Below are 17,426 nucleotides of genomic sequence, written 5' to 3'. Positions count from 1 at the left end.
TCTCCCCTCATTCTTCTAAACTCTAACGAGTACAAGCCTAGTTTATTCAGCCTCTCCTCATAGCTCAACCCCCTCAACTCCAGCATCAGCCTAGTAAACCTCCTCTGCACTCCCTCCAAGGCCAAAATATCCTTGCGTAAGTACGGCGCCCAAAACCATTTATATAGATGATCTGGAAGAGGGGGCTGAGTGTAGGGTGACGAAATTTGCTGATGACACGAAGATGAGTGGAAAAGCAAGTTGCATGGAGGGTGTGGAAAGTCTGCAGAAGGATCTGGATAGGCTGAGCGAGTGGGCGAGAACCTGGCAGATGGAGTATAATGTTAGTAAGTGTGAGGTTATCCACTTTGGCAGAAATAATAGTAGGAGGGATTACTATTTAAAGGGCAAAAAGCTGCAGCATGCTACAGTGCAGAGGGCCCTGGGGGTCCTTGTGCATGAGTCCCAAAAACCCAGTCTGCAGGTGCAGCAGGTGATCAAGAAGGCGAATGGAATGCTGGCCTTTATAGCGAGGGGGATAGAATATAAAAGCAGGGAGGTCTTGCTGCAACTGTACAGGGCACTGGTGAGGCCGCAGCTGGAGTACTGTGTGCAGTTTTGGTCGCCGCACTTGCGCAAGGATATATTGGCATTGGAGGGAGTGCAGAGGAAGTTCACCAGGCTGATACTGGAGATGAGGGGGTTGGACTATGAAGAGAAACTAAATAGACTGGGTCTGTACTCGCTGGAGTTTAGAAGGATGAGGGGGGATCTTATAGAGACGTATAAGATAATGAAAGGGATGGATAGGGTAGAGGTAGAGAGATTCTTCCCGCTTTGAAAGGATAGCAGGACTAGAGGGCACAGCCTCAAGATAAGGGGGGGGTGCAGTTTAGATCGGAGTTGAGGAGGAACTTCTTCACTCAAAGGGTGTGAATCTCTGGAATTCTCTGCCCGTTGAAGTGGTGAAGGCTACCTCGCTAAATATATTTAAGTCACGGGTGGATAGGTTTTTGACAGACAAGAGTATTAAGTGTTATGAGGAGAGAGCGGGAAAGTGGAAATGATCCACTTCAGATCAGCCATGATCTTATTGAATGGCGGGGCAGGCTCAAGGGGATGGATGGCCTACTCCTGCTCCTATTTCTTATGTTCTTATGTTCATAAGCTTTGTCTTTACATAGTAGTCAGCTAGATAAAACTTTGTTGAAAGCCTTCAGAAAGTCTAAATAAACCACATCCTTAGTCAACTCTACTAGTTCCAGCCTCAAAGAATTTCAATCGATTTGTTTAGCATGATTTCCCTTTGGTAAACCCATGTTGACTTTGACTGATTTTACCACTGCTTTCCGAATGCAGAGCTATGAAATCCTTGATAAGGGACAACTTCCTGATACCCCTGTTAGGCTCCCTGGTCTATAGTTCCCTGTTTTCTCTCTACCTCCCTTTTTGAATAGTCGACTTACATTAGCTATCATCCAATCTGTAGAAAGCAGTCCAGAGTCCAAAGAATTTTGAAAAATGACACCAATGGATCTACTATTTCCAGGGCCTCTTCCTTAAGTGCTCTGGAATGCATATTTTCAGGCCCTGGATATTTATCTGCCTTCAATCCCAACAATTTCCCCAATTTCTCTACTAATACTGATGCCCAGCCTGGATGGTGGTGCTACCCAGAAGGGTCTGAATGACTGAGCCCTTGGAATAAAAATGGAAATAGGGTATGATAATTATTTCCTTTATATGCAAATTGCAACTTCTACTTTTCACCCTTGTTAATGAATACTTAATGAAGTAGGAATACTTCTTTTGAAAGGTTTTACCTTTTAGGCAGCTTGCTAATCAGTAAATTAATATACTAAAGTACTGTGTCCATTTTCAGATTAAATCTGATAATTAATCTTTATTTTAACTTTTTTTTGTTGTTGCAGAAATTGGAAACATTGACCAGGAGGTACAGAAGTATAATACCCCAGGTTTTGTCGGCTGCCTGTCACGAGTTCAGTTTAACCAGATTGCTCCACTCAAGGCTGCATTGAGGCCCAGCACGTCTTCTGCAGTCAGTGTTGAAGGAGAATTTGTTGAATCCAATTGTGGTGCTTCCCCTTTAACCATTTCACCAATGCCAGCTGCAACAGATCCCTGGCATTTTGGCTCAGGTATGAGATAGTAGTATGTGAAACAAAAACTGTTCATTGTTTCACTTTTAAGTACAGTGTTAATCTTCTAATATATTGTGGTTTAACTTTGACTTTACTGCCTGAACAGTGAGAAAAATTGAACTGAATCACTCATCCACTCTGGATCTGCCAGATTTTCTGGACATTTACTGGAGGATCACACAAGTTAAAGTCCAAATATAGTGGTTTAACTTTGTTCTCCAAGAACCCTTTAAATTCAATTTGTAACAGGAAATATTTGAAGAATATTTTCTGTAATTTTCATCAGATTATTTCCTCCTATTCACACTGACATAATTCTCTAGCATCACTTATTTTGTGAGATTAGTGATTTGTTTTTATAATATATCTCAGTAGGTGCAATATAACCATCTCTTTCAAAAGCTGAATCAGTATGCATCATAACAGAAGTAGTGAAAAGTGTGGAGGGGTTTAAATAAGTCTTAACTAAACAATATACTGTAGTATGAGGTTCTGCCACATATAGGGTTAAAGTGATACTGAATGCAGAACTTTTCACAAAATTATATAAAGAAAACATGACCTGCACCTAAGGGTCAGTCTAGTGTTGGACAGAGCAATGTGCATAAACAGGCATAGGAACAGCTCAGCTTGAACCCCTTATATTTACATATAGAGTATATCTACATAGCTCTTGTTAATATATACCTACAGTTAATCTTATTCTTATTAAGACCTACCGAATGGTATCCAACTCACTCTACAAAAGTCACAATTTGAATTATTTTAAATGATTGGTTATTCAGATTTTTTCATTAATTCAAATCTAAGGTTTTTTCCAAACTTTTTAGCTGTCTTCTTTTACAGTGATGTGGAGATGTCAGTGTTGGACTCGGGTAAGCACAGTAAGAAGTCTCACAAGACTGGGACTGTGAGACTTCTTACTGTTCTTTTACAGTAACAACACAGACATTTGCACCTTTTTTTCTGGATTCTTTATGGCATCAGAACATGATGCTACTATAAAATGAAATATCTCACCTTTACCCTGCTCCCCATGTTAAAAAATAGCAGCATTTTATTACCCAAACAATGTCTGATAAAAACCGTGGGTTGGATTTTACATGCCCCTATCCCTCACCCCCGTAAGACAGCACGCCTGCCATATTTAAATAAATAATTAAAGGTCAATTCAGCTAGTTAACAAGCCAATTGATTCCAATAACATTATAATACAGTTGATCCCTTCTCCCAATATCCTGAACTTACCTTACTCCAGGATCCATTGGGCTGCCTTCCTGGGACTGGTTGCAGTCCCAGCAGCGCCTACTAATGATACCTTGGCACTACTGGGACTCCTGGAGCTGCTGGCCAATGTGATTTACCAGCAGCTCCCAAGGGTGCAACATTCTTCCCAGTGAGGAGCCGAAGTCATAAGAACATAAGAAATAGGAGCAGGCCATCTAGCCCTTCGAGCCTGCCCCGCCATTCAATAAGATCATGGCTGATCTGTCATGTCTCAGTTCCACCTTCCCGCCCTCTCCCCATAACCCTTAATCCCCTTGCCTATTAAAAACCTATCAACCTGTGTCTTAAATATATTTAGCGAGGCAGCCTCCACCACTTCAACGGGCAGAGAATTCCAGAGATTCACCACCCTTTGAGTGAAGAAGTCCCTCCTCAACTCCGTTCTAAACCGCCCCCCCTTTATCTTGAGGCTGTGCCCTCTAGTCCTACTGTCCTTTCTGAGCGGGAAGAGCCTCTCCACCTCTACCCTATCCATCCCATTCATCAAGTCCCGTTGACAGGCAGTTTAGCCCATCTGTAGTGCATAACCACTGCAGAATGGGCTGATGCAGAACAAGTTGGCTTCCAGCCGATTTTGCTTCTGGGCAGTGAGAGTGCCCAGATAGCTTCCCCGCCCCGTCGGTAATACAAGCCCCACAATTTTGTTTTAAAGCTGTATTCGGCTCCTGGAAAGAGATCATTCAACCATCTATAGAAAAGCAGTTAGCAACTTGAATGTTCTCACAATTGGCATGAATTCCTCAGCTAGCCATTAGGAGACAATACCCTGGGAATGAATGTCTTTATGGAATTATATTAGTTAATTAATGAGCATTATTCAGGAAATGACAGCTGTCAGCTGAAGACACTTTCACACGGTGACCTTGTTCTAAAATCTTTTTGAGGATGATGCCAACAGAGCTCCTAATCTAAATTAAATAAATTGTACTTGTGAAGGAAGTTGTGTTATCATGTACTGCTGCATGAAGTTTGTAATGTGCAAAAAAAGTCACTCAAATGAAGATCTACAGTAGAAGCATTTTATAGAATAGAATAAATTTATTCATTTCTTTCATCCCAGTCTTCATGAAAGGAAGCTGGCCATTTTGTAGCATGCTGTCTTGTTCCTGTTCAGTGTGAATGCAATTAAATTTCCAGCTAATACGCAAAGAACTTCACTACCTCCCAGTGAACTTACAAATCTTCCTACCTTAACTTAAACCACACCATGGGGAGAAATTGGCTAATCGAATGAGATACACAGTTGACCTACATCCGTTCATTGCATTGCAGACAGGCTAAATTTTTGCTGCCTGCTGATTTGCAAGAAGCAGTGGCTACATGCATCAGGAGGGGGGCCTAATATCACAAATGGCAAATAGGCCCTTGCAGGTCCAGTGCTACTTGTAGTTATTTGCAGTATGTTCCATTTCGTGTCAACTGCTTGCCACCACCCACGCTGTAAAGCACCTAGTTAGTACAGTAAGAAAGCCGAAGATGCAGGGAAAAGGGGCAGGAAAGAATTACACAAGGGTGATTTTTTTTTGTATTATGTCTAGATTAAACTTAGAAATTTTAATTGAAGTGTAATGGATTTTATTGTAGTATGTTAGAAAGAGGATATAGGCTGGAACATGTCAGTCAAAAATGACAGCATAGTGTCAAGTCAGTGTTGCATACTGATGTGAACTGCCTATGTGTTTGTTGCTGTTGAGTGTTTGCATGTAAAAACGTTTACCAAATTGGCATTCACTCCACACTCAATCAGAAGTGTGCCCTTACATCCTGACAGCATTCTCAACCATTGAACACACAGGACCTAAAATGAAGACACTAAAGAGCCCACCTTTCCCCCCATTCAGTCTAATTAACATTGAAAATTACATCTACTCTCAGAAAACGAGTGATACTGTTAACTGAAATTCTGTCAAGTCTCTTCCTCTTCCAGCCACTGGAGAAAGTGAAAGAAAGAAATGTTGTAAAAGTGAGAAAAACTGAACAGCAATTGAGATGAGCCATTGAAAAGAATTGTAAGAGACTGATCATTGACTTGAGGGAAGTTGGCATTACTTTGTTGAAAGTTCTGTTGATTGATTTCCTCTAAGTAGGATGCTTACTTGCTTTATTGTGGAGGAAAAAGTCAATAACTTAGATTTTCTGACTCACTACCCATTTTCCTATCAAAGTGTTGTTGCCAGGATTGATGAAAATGAAAATTTCTTTATTATGCAAGGCATTCATGTGAGATAATAATTCAGGCATGGTAAGACAATCTCTTCTATTTCATCTTGCCAGTTTTCCGTAAGGATTGGGCTTTTGAATCACCTAACCACGACTTGATTCGTCCTAACTTCTTTTCTAACGTAACTTCATCCATTTGTTGTTTGCTCCATCTTCTACTATAATTTCCTTGCCTGGCTTCTGCCTGCTCAGTAAAAGCTGCCAGTCTGCCTGCCTGGTGCTTTCCCTGCCACAGGTAAAATAGTGGTGGGGCACTTAAGCAGGCCATGGACTGCAGTTTACAAGGCCTCCACCATCAAACATGCCAGCAGGGAAGTCTGGTGAGGGTAATCAGTACTGTCATGATAGTATCACCATTGTCCCAAGAGCAAAAAAAGGTAAAATGAAAGGTTTTCGGTAGGGGTTCTGAGGTTTTGTGTGTTTAGTGTATTTTGAGTATTAATATGCTTGTGTTATATTAGCATAATCAATGTTTTGTAGAAAATCTTCCAACTACTTGTAATGGTTCATTTAGTTTCATTTTGCATGCAACTAGCCTTCTGTCATTTTAACAAATAGCTCGATCAGATAAATTAGCCTAAGAGTTAATTTTCATTATTGCTCAAATTATTTTGATTTGTTCTGTGGGCTTTCTTAGTGTTGATGCACATAATTGAGCACAGATTTAGTTGCCAAATACAATGTGCTTATAATGAATTTCATAGTTACACAATTGCTGCAATGTTAGAATTTTTTAATGGGATGAATGCTGTCTTAAAACTCATATGAATTCTTCAGATTTTTCATTATAAATCCAGGTTATGGAGGCAGTATGGCAGTAGGAGGCATGAGAGGTAATAAAACCTATTTAGTGGGATAAAATTATTTTTTCTCTTATTTGCTTTTACAATTTATTTTGTACAATGGTAGTTAGGCAAGGTCATTCTGTTCCTCAGAGTAAAGGCCTGTTTCTGTCTTGCATGCTCAAATAATAAAATTAAAACATTGCTGTTTTTCAGGTGACTGTATTTATAAAATATCGATTAGGAGTTTGACTCACTCAAAAATTAACCCTTCCCTAACCAAACAGATAAAGAAAGGGAGAACAGAATATGAATGCAATCTAGCAAAAAACATAAAAATGAACTGTAGAAGCTCCTATAGTTGAATAAAGAGGAAGCATTTGATCAAGGATCAAATATGGATCAGGTAGAGTCGGGGTAATTCAGAATGAGGAATACAGAAATGGCAAAGAAGCCAAATGATTTCTTTGTGTCTTTTTTAACGAAGGAAAATACAGGCAATCTCCCACATGTAGAGATCCAAGGAAACTGCAGCAGGCAACGGTGCAGAGGGACCTCGGGGTCCTTGTGCATGAGTCGCAAAAACCCAGCCTGCAGGTGCAGCAGGTGGTCAGGAAGGCTAATGGGATGCTGGCCTTCATAGCGAGGGGGATTGAATATAAAAGTAGGGAGGTCTTGCTGCAGCTGTATAGGGCACTGGTGAGGCCACAGCTGGAGTACTGTGTGAAGTTTTGGTCGCCGCACTTACGCAAGGATATTTTGGCCTTGGAGGGAGTGCAGAGGAGGTTTACTAGGCTGATGCCGGAGTTGAGGGGGTTGAGCTATGAGGAGAAGCTGAATAAACTGGGCTTGTACTCGTTAAAGTTTAGAAGAATGAGGGGAGATCTCATTGAGACATATAAGACGATGAATGGGATGGATAGGATAAGAACATAAGAACATAAGAAATAGAAGCAGGAGTAGGCCATCCAGCCCTTCGAGCCTGCCCCGCCATTCAATAAGATCATGGCTGATCTGTCGCTGCTCAGTTCCACTTTCCCGCCCTCTCCCCATAACCCTTAATCCCCTCTCCTATCAAAAACCCATCAACCCGCGTCTTAAAAATATTTAGCGAGGTAGCCTCCACCACTTCAACGGGCAGAGAATTCCAGAGATTCACCACCCTTTGAGTGAAGAAGTTCCTCCTCAACTCCGTTCTAAACCGCCCCCCTTTTATCTTGAGGCTGTGCCCCCTAGTCCTATTGTCTTTTTTGAGCGGGAAGAGTCTTTCCACCTCTATATATAGATAGATATATATACATATATAGATAGATATATAGGATAGAGGTGGAGAGACTCTTCCCGCTCAGAAAGTACAGTAGGACTAGGGGGCATAGCCTCAAGATAAAGGGGGTGCGGTTTAGAACGGAGTTGAGGAGGAACTTCTTCACTCAAAGGGTGGTGAATCTCTGGAATTCTCTGCCCGTTGAAGTGGTGGAGGCTACCTCGCTAAATATTTTTAAGACGCGGGTTGATGGGTTTTTGATAAGCGAGGGGATTAAGGGTTATGGGGAGAGGGCAGGAATGTGGAACTGAGCCACGACAGATCAGCCATGATCTTATTGAATGGCGGGGCAGGCTCGAAGTGCTAGATGGCCTACTCCTGCTCCTATTTCTTATGTTCTTATGAATTAGGGAGAATGAGGAGTTGAAGGAAATTAGCATAAGAAAGAAGGTTGGACTGGAGAAATTAATGGAACTGAAAGTTAAGGCTCCAGGACCTGATATTATGCATCCCAAAATGCTTAAAGAGGTTGTTTTAGAGGTAGTGGATGCATGGTGATCATCTTCCAAAATTCTAAATTCTGGAATGGTTCTGATGGAAAGGAGAAAATGTCACTGACTTAAGAAGGGAGTGAGAGAGAAAACATGGAACTGCAAACCTGTTAACCTTACATCAGTGGTAGAGAAAATGCTGGAATGTCATGGAATCCTTACAATGCAGAAAGAGATCATTCAGCCCATCGAGTCTGCGCTGACCCTCCCAAACAGCATTCCATCCAGACCTTCCCCTCCGCCCAATCCCCATAAACCCATGCATTTACCAAGGCTAATGCACCTAACCTACACATTTTTGGATACTGTGGGGCAATTTAGCATGGTCAATCATCTGACCTGCACAGCTTGGACTGTGAAAGGAAACCATGCAGACATGGGCAGAATGTGCACAGACACAAACATCTATCACGATGGATGTGATAAATAGACAATTGGACAATCATGATCTGATTAGGCATAGTCAGCATGGATTTACTAATCATGTTTGCCAATTTTGGAGATTTTTAAGTGTATTATTCACAAAATTGATAAAGGATAGTTGATGGGTGTAGTACATTTGAACTTTCAAAAGGCTCTTGTTAAAGTCCTCCAGCAGAGGTTAATTAACAAAATAAGCACATGGGAGGGGAGGCAATGTATTATCATGGATTGGCTAACAGGCAAAAAACAAAATAGGAATAAATAGGTCATTCTCACGTTGGCAGGCTGTGGCTAGTGAGATATCACAGGCATCAAGTATTTGGGCCCCAGCTGTTCACTATATATCAGTGATTTGGATGTGAGGACCAAATGTAATATTACCAAGTTCACAGATGACACAAAGCCAGGTTGGAATGTGTGTTGTGAGGAAGATGTAAAGTGGCTACAAGAGGATTTGGCAGATTTAATAAGGGGGCAAGAACATGGCAGGTGGAATATAATGTGGAAGAGGGCAATCCATTTTGGTACAAGGAACAGGTGTGCAGAATATTTTGTAAATGTGTAAAAAATTAAAAAGTGTAGATGTACAAAAAGATCTGTGTGTCCTTGTCCATAAATCACTGAAGGCTGGCATGCAGATGCAGCAAATTATTAGGAAGGCGAACAGAATGTTAGCCTTTATCAAAATAGGATTTGAGTACAGGAATAATCAGATCTTGTTCCACTTGTATAGAAGTTTGGTCAAATCGCACCTGGAGTACTGTGCAGTTTTGGTCCCCTTATCTCAGAAAGGTATTATTGCCATAGAAGGAGTGCAATGATTGTTCACCAGCATCGTCCCAAGGATGGCTGGACTGTCTTATGAAGAAAGATTGGGCAAATTGTGCCTGTATTCTCTAGAGTTTCTCACTGAAACCTACAAGAGATGTGGCTGCAAGGTGACAGGGACTGGGAGCTGAATGTCCAAGGGTATCAAGTGTTTAGGAAGGATAGGCAGAAGGAAAGAGGGGGGGGCGTAGCTCTGCTGATTAAGGATAACATCAAGGTGGTAGCAAGGGATGATATTGGAGCCAAGGAGCAGAACGTGGAATCGTTGTGGGTGGAGATTAGGAACAGCAAAGGGAGGAAGACGCTGGTGGGTGTCGTCTATAGGCCCCCGAATAATGATCTGGAGGTGGGGCGGGCTGTTAACGCGCAAATAAGTGCGGCATGCAGGAATGGGACGGCCGTAGTTATGGGGGATTTCAATCTGCGTATTGATTGGTCCACCCATGTTGGACACAGTGGGCTCGAGGAGGAGTTCTTGGAATGCGGCCGGGATAATTTCCTTGAACAGTGTGTGTTGGAGCCGACGAGGGAGCGAGCTATCTTGGATCTGGTGCTATGTAATGAGGCGGGTAGAATTAGGGACCTTGCGGTGAAGGATCCTCTTGGGGAGAGTGATCATTGTATGGTGGAGTTTCTGGTGCAGATGGAGGAGGAGAAAGTGGGTTCCCGGACGTGCGTCCTTTGTTTGAATAGAGGGGAGTACGGTAGGATGAGAGAAGAATTGGCGAATGTGGACTGGGGGAGTGCGTTGGAGGGAGGGTCTGCTGAGGAGCAGTGGAGGATCTTTAAGGAGATCTTTCTTGGTGCTCAGCAGAAATTTATTCCGATGGTCAAAAAGGACTGTAGGAGGAGAGGTAATAAGCCGTGGATAACGAAGGAGGTGAAGGAAAGTGTTAAATTAAAAGCGGAGGAATTTAGAGTAGCTAAGAGTAGTGGGTGAGAAGAGGATTGGGAGAGGTTTAAATGTCAACAAAGATTGACAAAGAAGTTGATAAAGGAGGGTAGGAGAAACTATGAAGCTGGGCTAGCGCTTAATATAAAAAAGGATAGCAAGAGTTTTTATAAATATATAAAAAGGAAGAGGCTGGCTAGGGTGAACATTGGTCCTTTAGAGGATGAGAAAGGGGACCTAGTGGTAGGGGATGGGGATATGGCTAAGGTATTAAATAACTTTTTTGTTTCTATCTTCACGGAGGAGGACGTGAATAATTTGCCGGGTGTTAGCGATGGAAAGGTGGTAGGACTGGAGGGTCTTAATGACATTACTGTTACTAGAGAGGCGGTGCTCGACAGACTGGAGGGGCTGATTGTGGACAAGTCCCCAGGACCGGATGGAATGCATCCGAGGGTTCTGAAAGAAATGGCGGAGGTTATAGTGGATGCATTGGTGGTTATTTTCCAGATGTCGCTGGATTCCGGGGAAGTGCCGGAAGATTGGAAAACGGCTAATGTTACACCATTGTTTAAGAAGGGTGCCAGGCAAAAGGCAGGGAATTATAGGCCGGTTAGTTTAACGTCTGTGGTAGGTAAAATGTTAGAATCCGTCATTAAGGAGGAAATTGCGAGGCATCTTGAAGGCAATTGCTTGATAGAGCAGACGCAGCACGGTTTCATTAAAGGGAAGTCGTGTCTGACAAATTTACTGGAGTTTTATGAGGATGTGTCTAGGGCGGTCGATAGAGGAGAGCCGGTGGATGTGGTCTTTCTGGATTTTCAGAAGGCGTTTGACAAAGTACCTCATAAGAGGTTATTGCAGAAGGTCAGGGGACTTGGAGTTGGGGGTAGGGTGTTAGCGTGGATAGAGGATTGGTTGTCAAATAGGAGGCAGAGAGTGGGGGTCAACGGGTGCTATTCGGATTGGCGGATGGTGACTAGTGGAGTGCCCCAGGGGTCGGTGCTGGGGCCTCAGCATTTTACCATTTATATAGATGATCTGGAGGAAGGAACCGAGTGTAGGGTGTCGAAATTTGCGGATGACACCAAGATTGGGGGAACGGCAAATTGTGCGGAGGGTGTGGAGAGTCTGCAGAAGGATCTAGATAGGCTGGGCGAATGGGCCAGGAAATGGCAAATGGAATTTAATGTTGGCAAGTGTGAGGTGGTCCACTTTGGTAGGAAGAATGGTAGGAAGGACTATTACTTACGGGGCGAAAAACTGCAGCAGGCGACGGTGCAGAGGGACCTCGGGGTCCTTGTGCATGAGTCGCAAAAACCCAGCCTGCAGGTGCAGCAGGTGGTCAGGAAGGCGAATGGGATGCTGGCCTTCATAGCGAAGGGGATTGAATATAAAAGTAGGGAGGTCTTGCTGCAACTGTATAGGGCATTGGTGAGGCCGCAGCTGGAGTACTGTGTGCAGTTTTGGGCGTCGCACCTGCGCAAAGATATTTTGGCCTTGGAGGGAGTGCAGAGGAGGTTTACTAGGCTGATACCGGAGTTAAGGGGGTTGAGCTATGAGGAGAGGCTGAATAAACTAGGCTTGTACTCGTTGGAGTTTAGAAGAATGAGGGGAGATCTCATTTAGACGTATAAGATGATGAATGGGATGGATAGGATAGAGGTGGAGAGACTCTTCCCGCTCAAAAAAGACAGTAGGACTAGGGGGCACAGCCTCAAGATAAAGGGGGGGCGTTTTAGAACGGAGTTGAGGAGGAACTTCTTCACTCAAAGGGTGGTGAATCTCTGGAATTCTCTACCCGTTGAAGTGGTGGAGGCTGCCTCGCTAAATATTTTCAAGAAGCGGGTTGATGGGTTTTTGATAAGAGAGGGGATTAAGGGTTATGGGGAGAGGGCCGGAAAGTGGAACTGAGCCACGACAGATCAGCCATGATCTTATTGAATGGCGGGGCAGGCTCGAAGGGTCAGATGGCCTACTCCTGCTCCTATTTCTTATGTTCTTATGTTCTTAAAATACTTAAAGGAATAGACAGAGTAGATGCAGGTAAGATGTTTCTCTTGGTTGGGTAGTCTAAAACCAGGGATTACAATTGCAAAATAAGGGAGATGCCATTTTGAACAGAGGTGAGGAGAAATTCTTTTACACAAAGGGAAATCTGGAATTCTCTAACCCAGAGAGCTGTGGAAGCTCAGTCATTGAGTACATTTAAAAGCAGAGATTGATAGATTTTTGACTAACAATAATGTAAAGGGTTATGGGGATAGTGGATGTAAAAAGTATAGAAATGTCTGATCAGCCATGATCATATTAAATGATAGAGCAGTCGTGACAGGGTAAATCGCCTACTCCTGTTCCTATGGAGGAAATATCAACTAAATGCAGATTGACCATGATCTATTTGAATGGCAGGGCAAGTTCAATTGGCTGAGTGGTCTCCTCCTGTTCCTAACTGCTTCTTTCTAGCCTGACGAACAAGCAGATTACAAATCTGGTGATGAGCTTGGATAGCCATTTTCCTGCCTGAAAGTACATCCTGTGCACCTGCCAACAGTATGGTAGGCTGTCTAAGCATGCAAATCAGAATCCTACGCCAATTATATATAGTACATCAAATGTAATTCTCATGGAGATCTGAGTGGAGCATGCAAAATGCGAGTTTATTCCATTTTTCCAAGCATTAGAAAGCCCTTGCTGCAGGACACACTCTTAAAGATTAATTTGTTTTTAGTGAAATCTGTGAAGTTAGGAAGCTTCCCCTAGCCCTACAAAACTTTTGCTTTCGTTTCCTTTCCACCCCAACCCCCAAAGCTGGTTGTTTCTGCCTGCCAGTTTCACACAACGGTTGGCCTATTTCTCTTGGCACAAAACAAGCAACAGCACCTGCGCTCACTGATAAAACCTAAATGAGGCCTGAACCTAAAAATTTCTTGCATATTCCAACATTGGGCACATGCCAAGGCCATACAGAAATCCTATCCTTTTTGAGTGAGATCATGCAGCCATTGACCCCAATATTAGAATGTACACAAGAGTTACTCAATCTATCCCCAGATTTCTCACCATTCACCAACATCGTACAAGAATATAGCCATGTTTCAATAATCCATGTGAGGTGCTGTAATGTAATTTTAAACTTCATAAGTAATTCGGGTGCTGCTATATGAAAGACTGTTGCCAGTTCTAAATTACATAGAATCAGACAGAATATACAACACAGGAACAGGCCATTCAACCCAACCAATCCAGTATTTATGCTTTACTCAAGCCTTTTATCATCCTCCCTCATCTTATTCCTATCAGCATAACCTTATACGCCCCTTCAAATGCATATTGAGCAGTACATCTATACTGTTTGCTCAGTCATTTCTTGCAACAGCAAGTTCCACATTCTCACCACTCTGTTGGTAAAGAATTCCCTATTTATTTTTTGGTGACTGTCTTATTGTGATGGCCTCTACTTATGCTCTTCCCCACAATTAGAAACATCCTGGCTGGAATTTTACTGTCCCGCATGCCTTGGGAATCGGAGCAGGCTACGGATGGACAATGGAAAGGTCCATTGAGCACAGGTGGCATTTTACAGTTTTGGGAGGAACGAGGCCGTAAACTCCTGCCCTCTGTCTCTGTCCACTTTATCAAAACATTTCAGAATTTAAAAGTCCTCCATTGGGTATATCCTCAGTCTTCTCTTTTCAGAAGAGACCAAACTTGTTTTTGTCATTTCCTAATGAGTATAACCTTGCATTTCTGGTATCTCTCTTGTTAATTATCTTTGCACCTGCTGCAGTGCCTCTGTATCCTTTTCATAAGATGGCAACCAGAACTATACACAGGCTTCCCAAGTGTGGCCTAAGCAAGGCCACATATAACTTCAGCATAATTTTACTTTTTGTTTCTGTCCCTCTAGAAATAAACCCTGCCGCTTTTTTATGGCTTTATTATACTGCATTGCTCCTTTCAGTGATTTTTGTATTCATACTCCCGTGTTCTTTTGTTCCTTTATTCAACAATTTCTAATTTCCAAATAATATCTGATCACCTTATTCTTCTTATTTGCCACTTTCAGCCTTCTCTGCAAGTTTACTGACTTATTGTAATTTGGTACAGTTCTCCAATTACACTTTTCGACTACCCCGCAACACCACCACCCCAAAAAAAGTTTGGTATCATGGCAAATTTAGAAATTGTCCTTTTGATTAAAAGGATTTGATTTAAACAATTACTATAAATTGTGAACAATAACCATCCCAGTACTGATCCTTATGAGATCCCATTTTCCATCTTCTATCACTCTGAATAACGCTAATTTACGCTAACTCTGTTTTTTGTCTTACAAGCAGCTAGCAATCCATTCTGCTATTTGTTCCCTGACTCTGCATGTCCTGACCTTACTCATTTGTCTGTTTCATGGCACCTTATTGAAGGCCTTTTGTAAATCTAGATTAATTACATCTACTGTATTACCTTCGTCTACTTTTATTTCTTCAAATAATTAAATAAGGTTGGTCAGGCAAAACTTGGCCCTTTGAAATCCATGCTCATTGTTCATAATCACAATTTCGATTTTTGCAGGCAGAATTTTCTGCAGAAATTTCTCTTCTAAATGCTGGTTCAGGCAAGAAAAGTAGTGTGCAGCTCACAGCCAGCTTTTCATAGAATCATAGAAACCCTACAGTACAGGAAAAGGCCATTTGGCCCATCGGGTCTGCACCGACCACAATCCCACCCAGGCCTTACCCCCATATCCCTATGTATTTACTCGCTAATCCCTCTAACCTACACATCTCAGGACTCTAAGGGGCAATTTTTAGCGTGGCCAACCTGACCCGCACATCTTTAGATTGTGGGAGGCAACCAGAGGAAACCCACGCAGACGCGAGGAGAATGTGCAAATTCCACACAAACAGTGACCCAAGCCAGGAATCGAACCTAGGTCCCTGGAGCTGCAAAGCAGCAGTGTAAACCACTGTGCTACCATGCCATATTGTCCAGCACTTTAGAAGAAACAAAATCTGGAGGCATGTTCAACACCATCACACTGGCAGAGCCTGAAAGATCCAGCAATGTCAGGCCTCCAGAGACCGGGACATCCGTTACAAAGTGCAACCCAATCTCCAGGTAAACGTAAAAGAGGAATCCCACCCCACCATGGAGACGGGGAACCTTACACTCCTCCTCTGCCGGCAGTGCTCCAGAAACTGCCCGGTGTGTCCCTCTTCACCCTGGGAGCTGTATTTACCTGTATGTCCCCAGTGTGGTCTCTTTCCTCGTTCACTTTGCCCCAAACCTGTTGTAAACCTTGTCAATGTGACATCACGTCAATGAGGGGGTAAATCCCAATATGGGGGAAATGATACAGTGGGGTGCACCCGACAATTGATTATATGTTAATACATTTCAATGAAGACCGAAAACCTCTTTACATCAATGCTGTTCCTTCACTGCCACAGGGTCAGTTTCTTGGAACTCTCTTCCCAGTAGCACAGCAGATATTCCTGAAACAGATGTCTGCAGTAGCACAAGAGAGCAGCTCATCACCACTTTCGTGAGGGCAATTAATAGAAACAATAAGTGCTTTCCGGATAGCAGCACCTACATCCCGTAAATGCATTTTTTAAAAGCCTAGCAAAGTCTTGAACCAACAAACTTTTGAATCAGAGATGAGAGTGGTATCAAATGCCATTCAACTTAATAGTATGCTCTAAAAGAAAAGTGTTAAAATATGTTTATAGTGTTAAAGGATGTAAATTGCATTTAGGAACTCTAGTTTTTTTTATTGTGCCTACAGAAGCCTGAACAATCCAGCAAGTGCCTACAAAAGTGTCAAAGATGTGCGGGTTAGGTTGGTTGGCCATGCTAAATTGACCCGAGTGTAAGGGGGATTAGCAAAGTAAATGTGTGGGGTTATGGGAATAGGCCTGGGTGGGATTGTGGTCAGGACAAACTCAATGGGCCACATGGACTCCTTCTGTACTGTAGGGATTCTATGATTCTAGAAGCACTGAGTAATCCAGTTAGCTCACAGTCAGTATCAATTGCTCAAAGTTTTGCTTGGCTCCAATCCCATCTTGTTAGTTTCTTTATGTAAGTATGAAAAAAAGACATTTTCACACAATGAGTGGTTTGGATCTGGATACACTGCCTGGTATTGTGGTGGAGGCAGTTCAGCTGAGCATTTGAGGACATTAGATGATAATCTGAATAGAAGCAAAGTGCAGGGCTATGATGGAAAAGACAGGAGACTGACACTAAACCCTGATACTCATTTGGAGAGCTGGTGCCATAACAATCCTGTGTTAGCTGGCACTGAAGTGGATTAATTAAAATAAACTACATTGTCACAGAATGGTCTTGGAAAAGAAAGGTGCTGCTAGTGTCTGAGAGGTTTAAATAACTTCTTCTTTCTAAAATTCAGGAGGTTCCCCCAGAAATTCTTCAACTCCGGATATTTGACCCATTTCCTGTTAATTGTCTCTTACATTTCCTTTACAGAAGTCCAATTTAATAGATATTAGGTTTCTGACATTGAGTTTCTTTTTATTTTCAGCGAGTGCAGAGTTTCCATTCAATGAGGAGAGCACTATTACAGATGGAGTGAATCGAAACTCAGCAATTATTGGTGGTAAGTGTCAGACTACGAATGCAGAAAATTAGCAAATATGAAACAAATTGCTGGAAATAGGGGCTTCCCCTCTCGGGGCTAGAATGAGTAACATGCAAAATATCTTCGTATTAGATGACAGTTGCCAAGAAGAAGCTGGGTCATTCAAGGTCATCTGAGTGTTCTCAATTTTAACAAAGTGAATAATGTTCAATAATCGGAACATCAGCATTCAATTGAAAAAGAGGAAAGGACCTTCCTTACCACTTTATCATTTTTTATTAGCTATGGTGAACTCATTGAAATGGTTTTAAAATTGATTCATAATGATGAATCAAAACATTAGCAGCCCAAGCAGAACCAGGAATCCTTAAAAATGAGAAATTGTCACACTAGGAGCCAACTTACATCAGCAAACAAAGGGATAATGGGTG

The 17,426-nt window shown here is 42.4% G+C and overlaps 1 protein-coding gene across 2 annotated transcripts in view; it reads left to right on the top strand.

The window, feature by feature from the left end:
* Positions 1 to 17,426, top strand: part of LOC145356548 (contactin-associated protein-like 2) — a 1,680,587-nt gene that overhangs the window by 1,657,325 nt on the left and 5,836 nt on the right. For both annotated transcript variants that reach the window (XM_080209322.1, XM_080209313.1), the window contains 2 exons: positions 1,911 to 2,138; positions 16,939 to 17,013. In XM_080209322.1, the coding sequence (XP_080065448.1) occupies positions 1,911 to 2,138; positions 16,939 to 17,013 (303 nt within the window). The remainder of the gene's footprint in view (positions 1 to 1,910; positions 2,139 to 16,938; positions 17,014 to 17,426) is intronic.

This window comes from Carcharhinus amblyrhynchos, chromosome 2 (genome assembly GCF_965287045.1).
Source record: "Carcharhinus amblyrhynchos chromosome 2, sCarAmb.v2.hapA, whole genome shotgun sequence".
Classification (NCBI taxonomy): Eukaryota; Metazoa; Chordata; class Chondrichthyes; order Carcharhiniformes; family Carcharhinidae; genus Carcharhinus; species Carcharhinus amblyrhynchos.
Note: the sequence above shows the minus strand (reverse complement) of the source record. Positions and strands in the feature narration are given on the sequence as shown.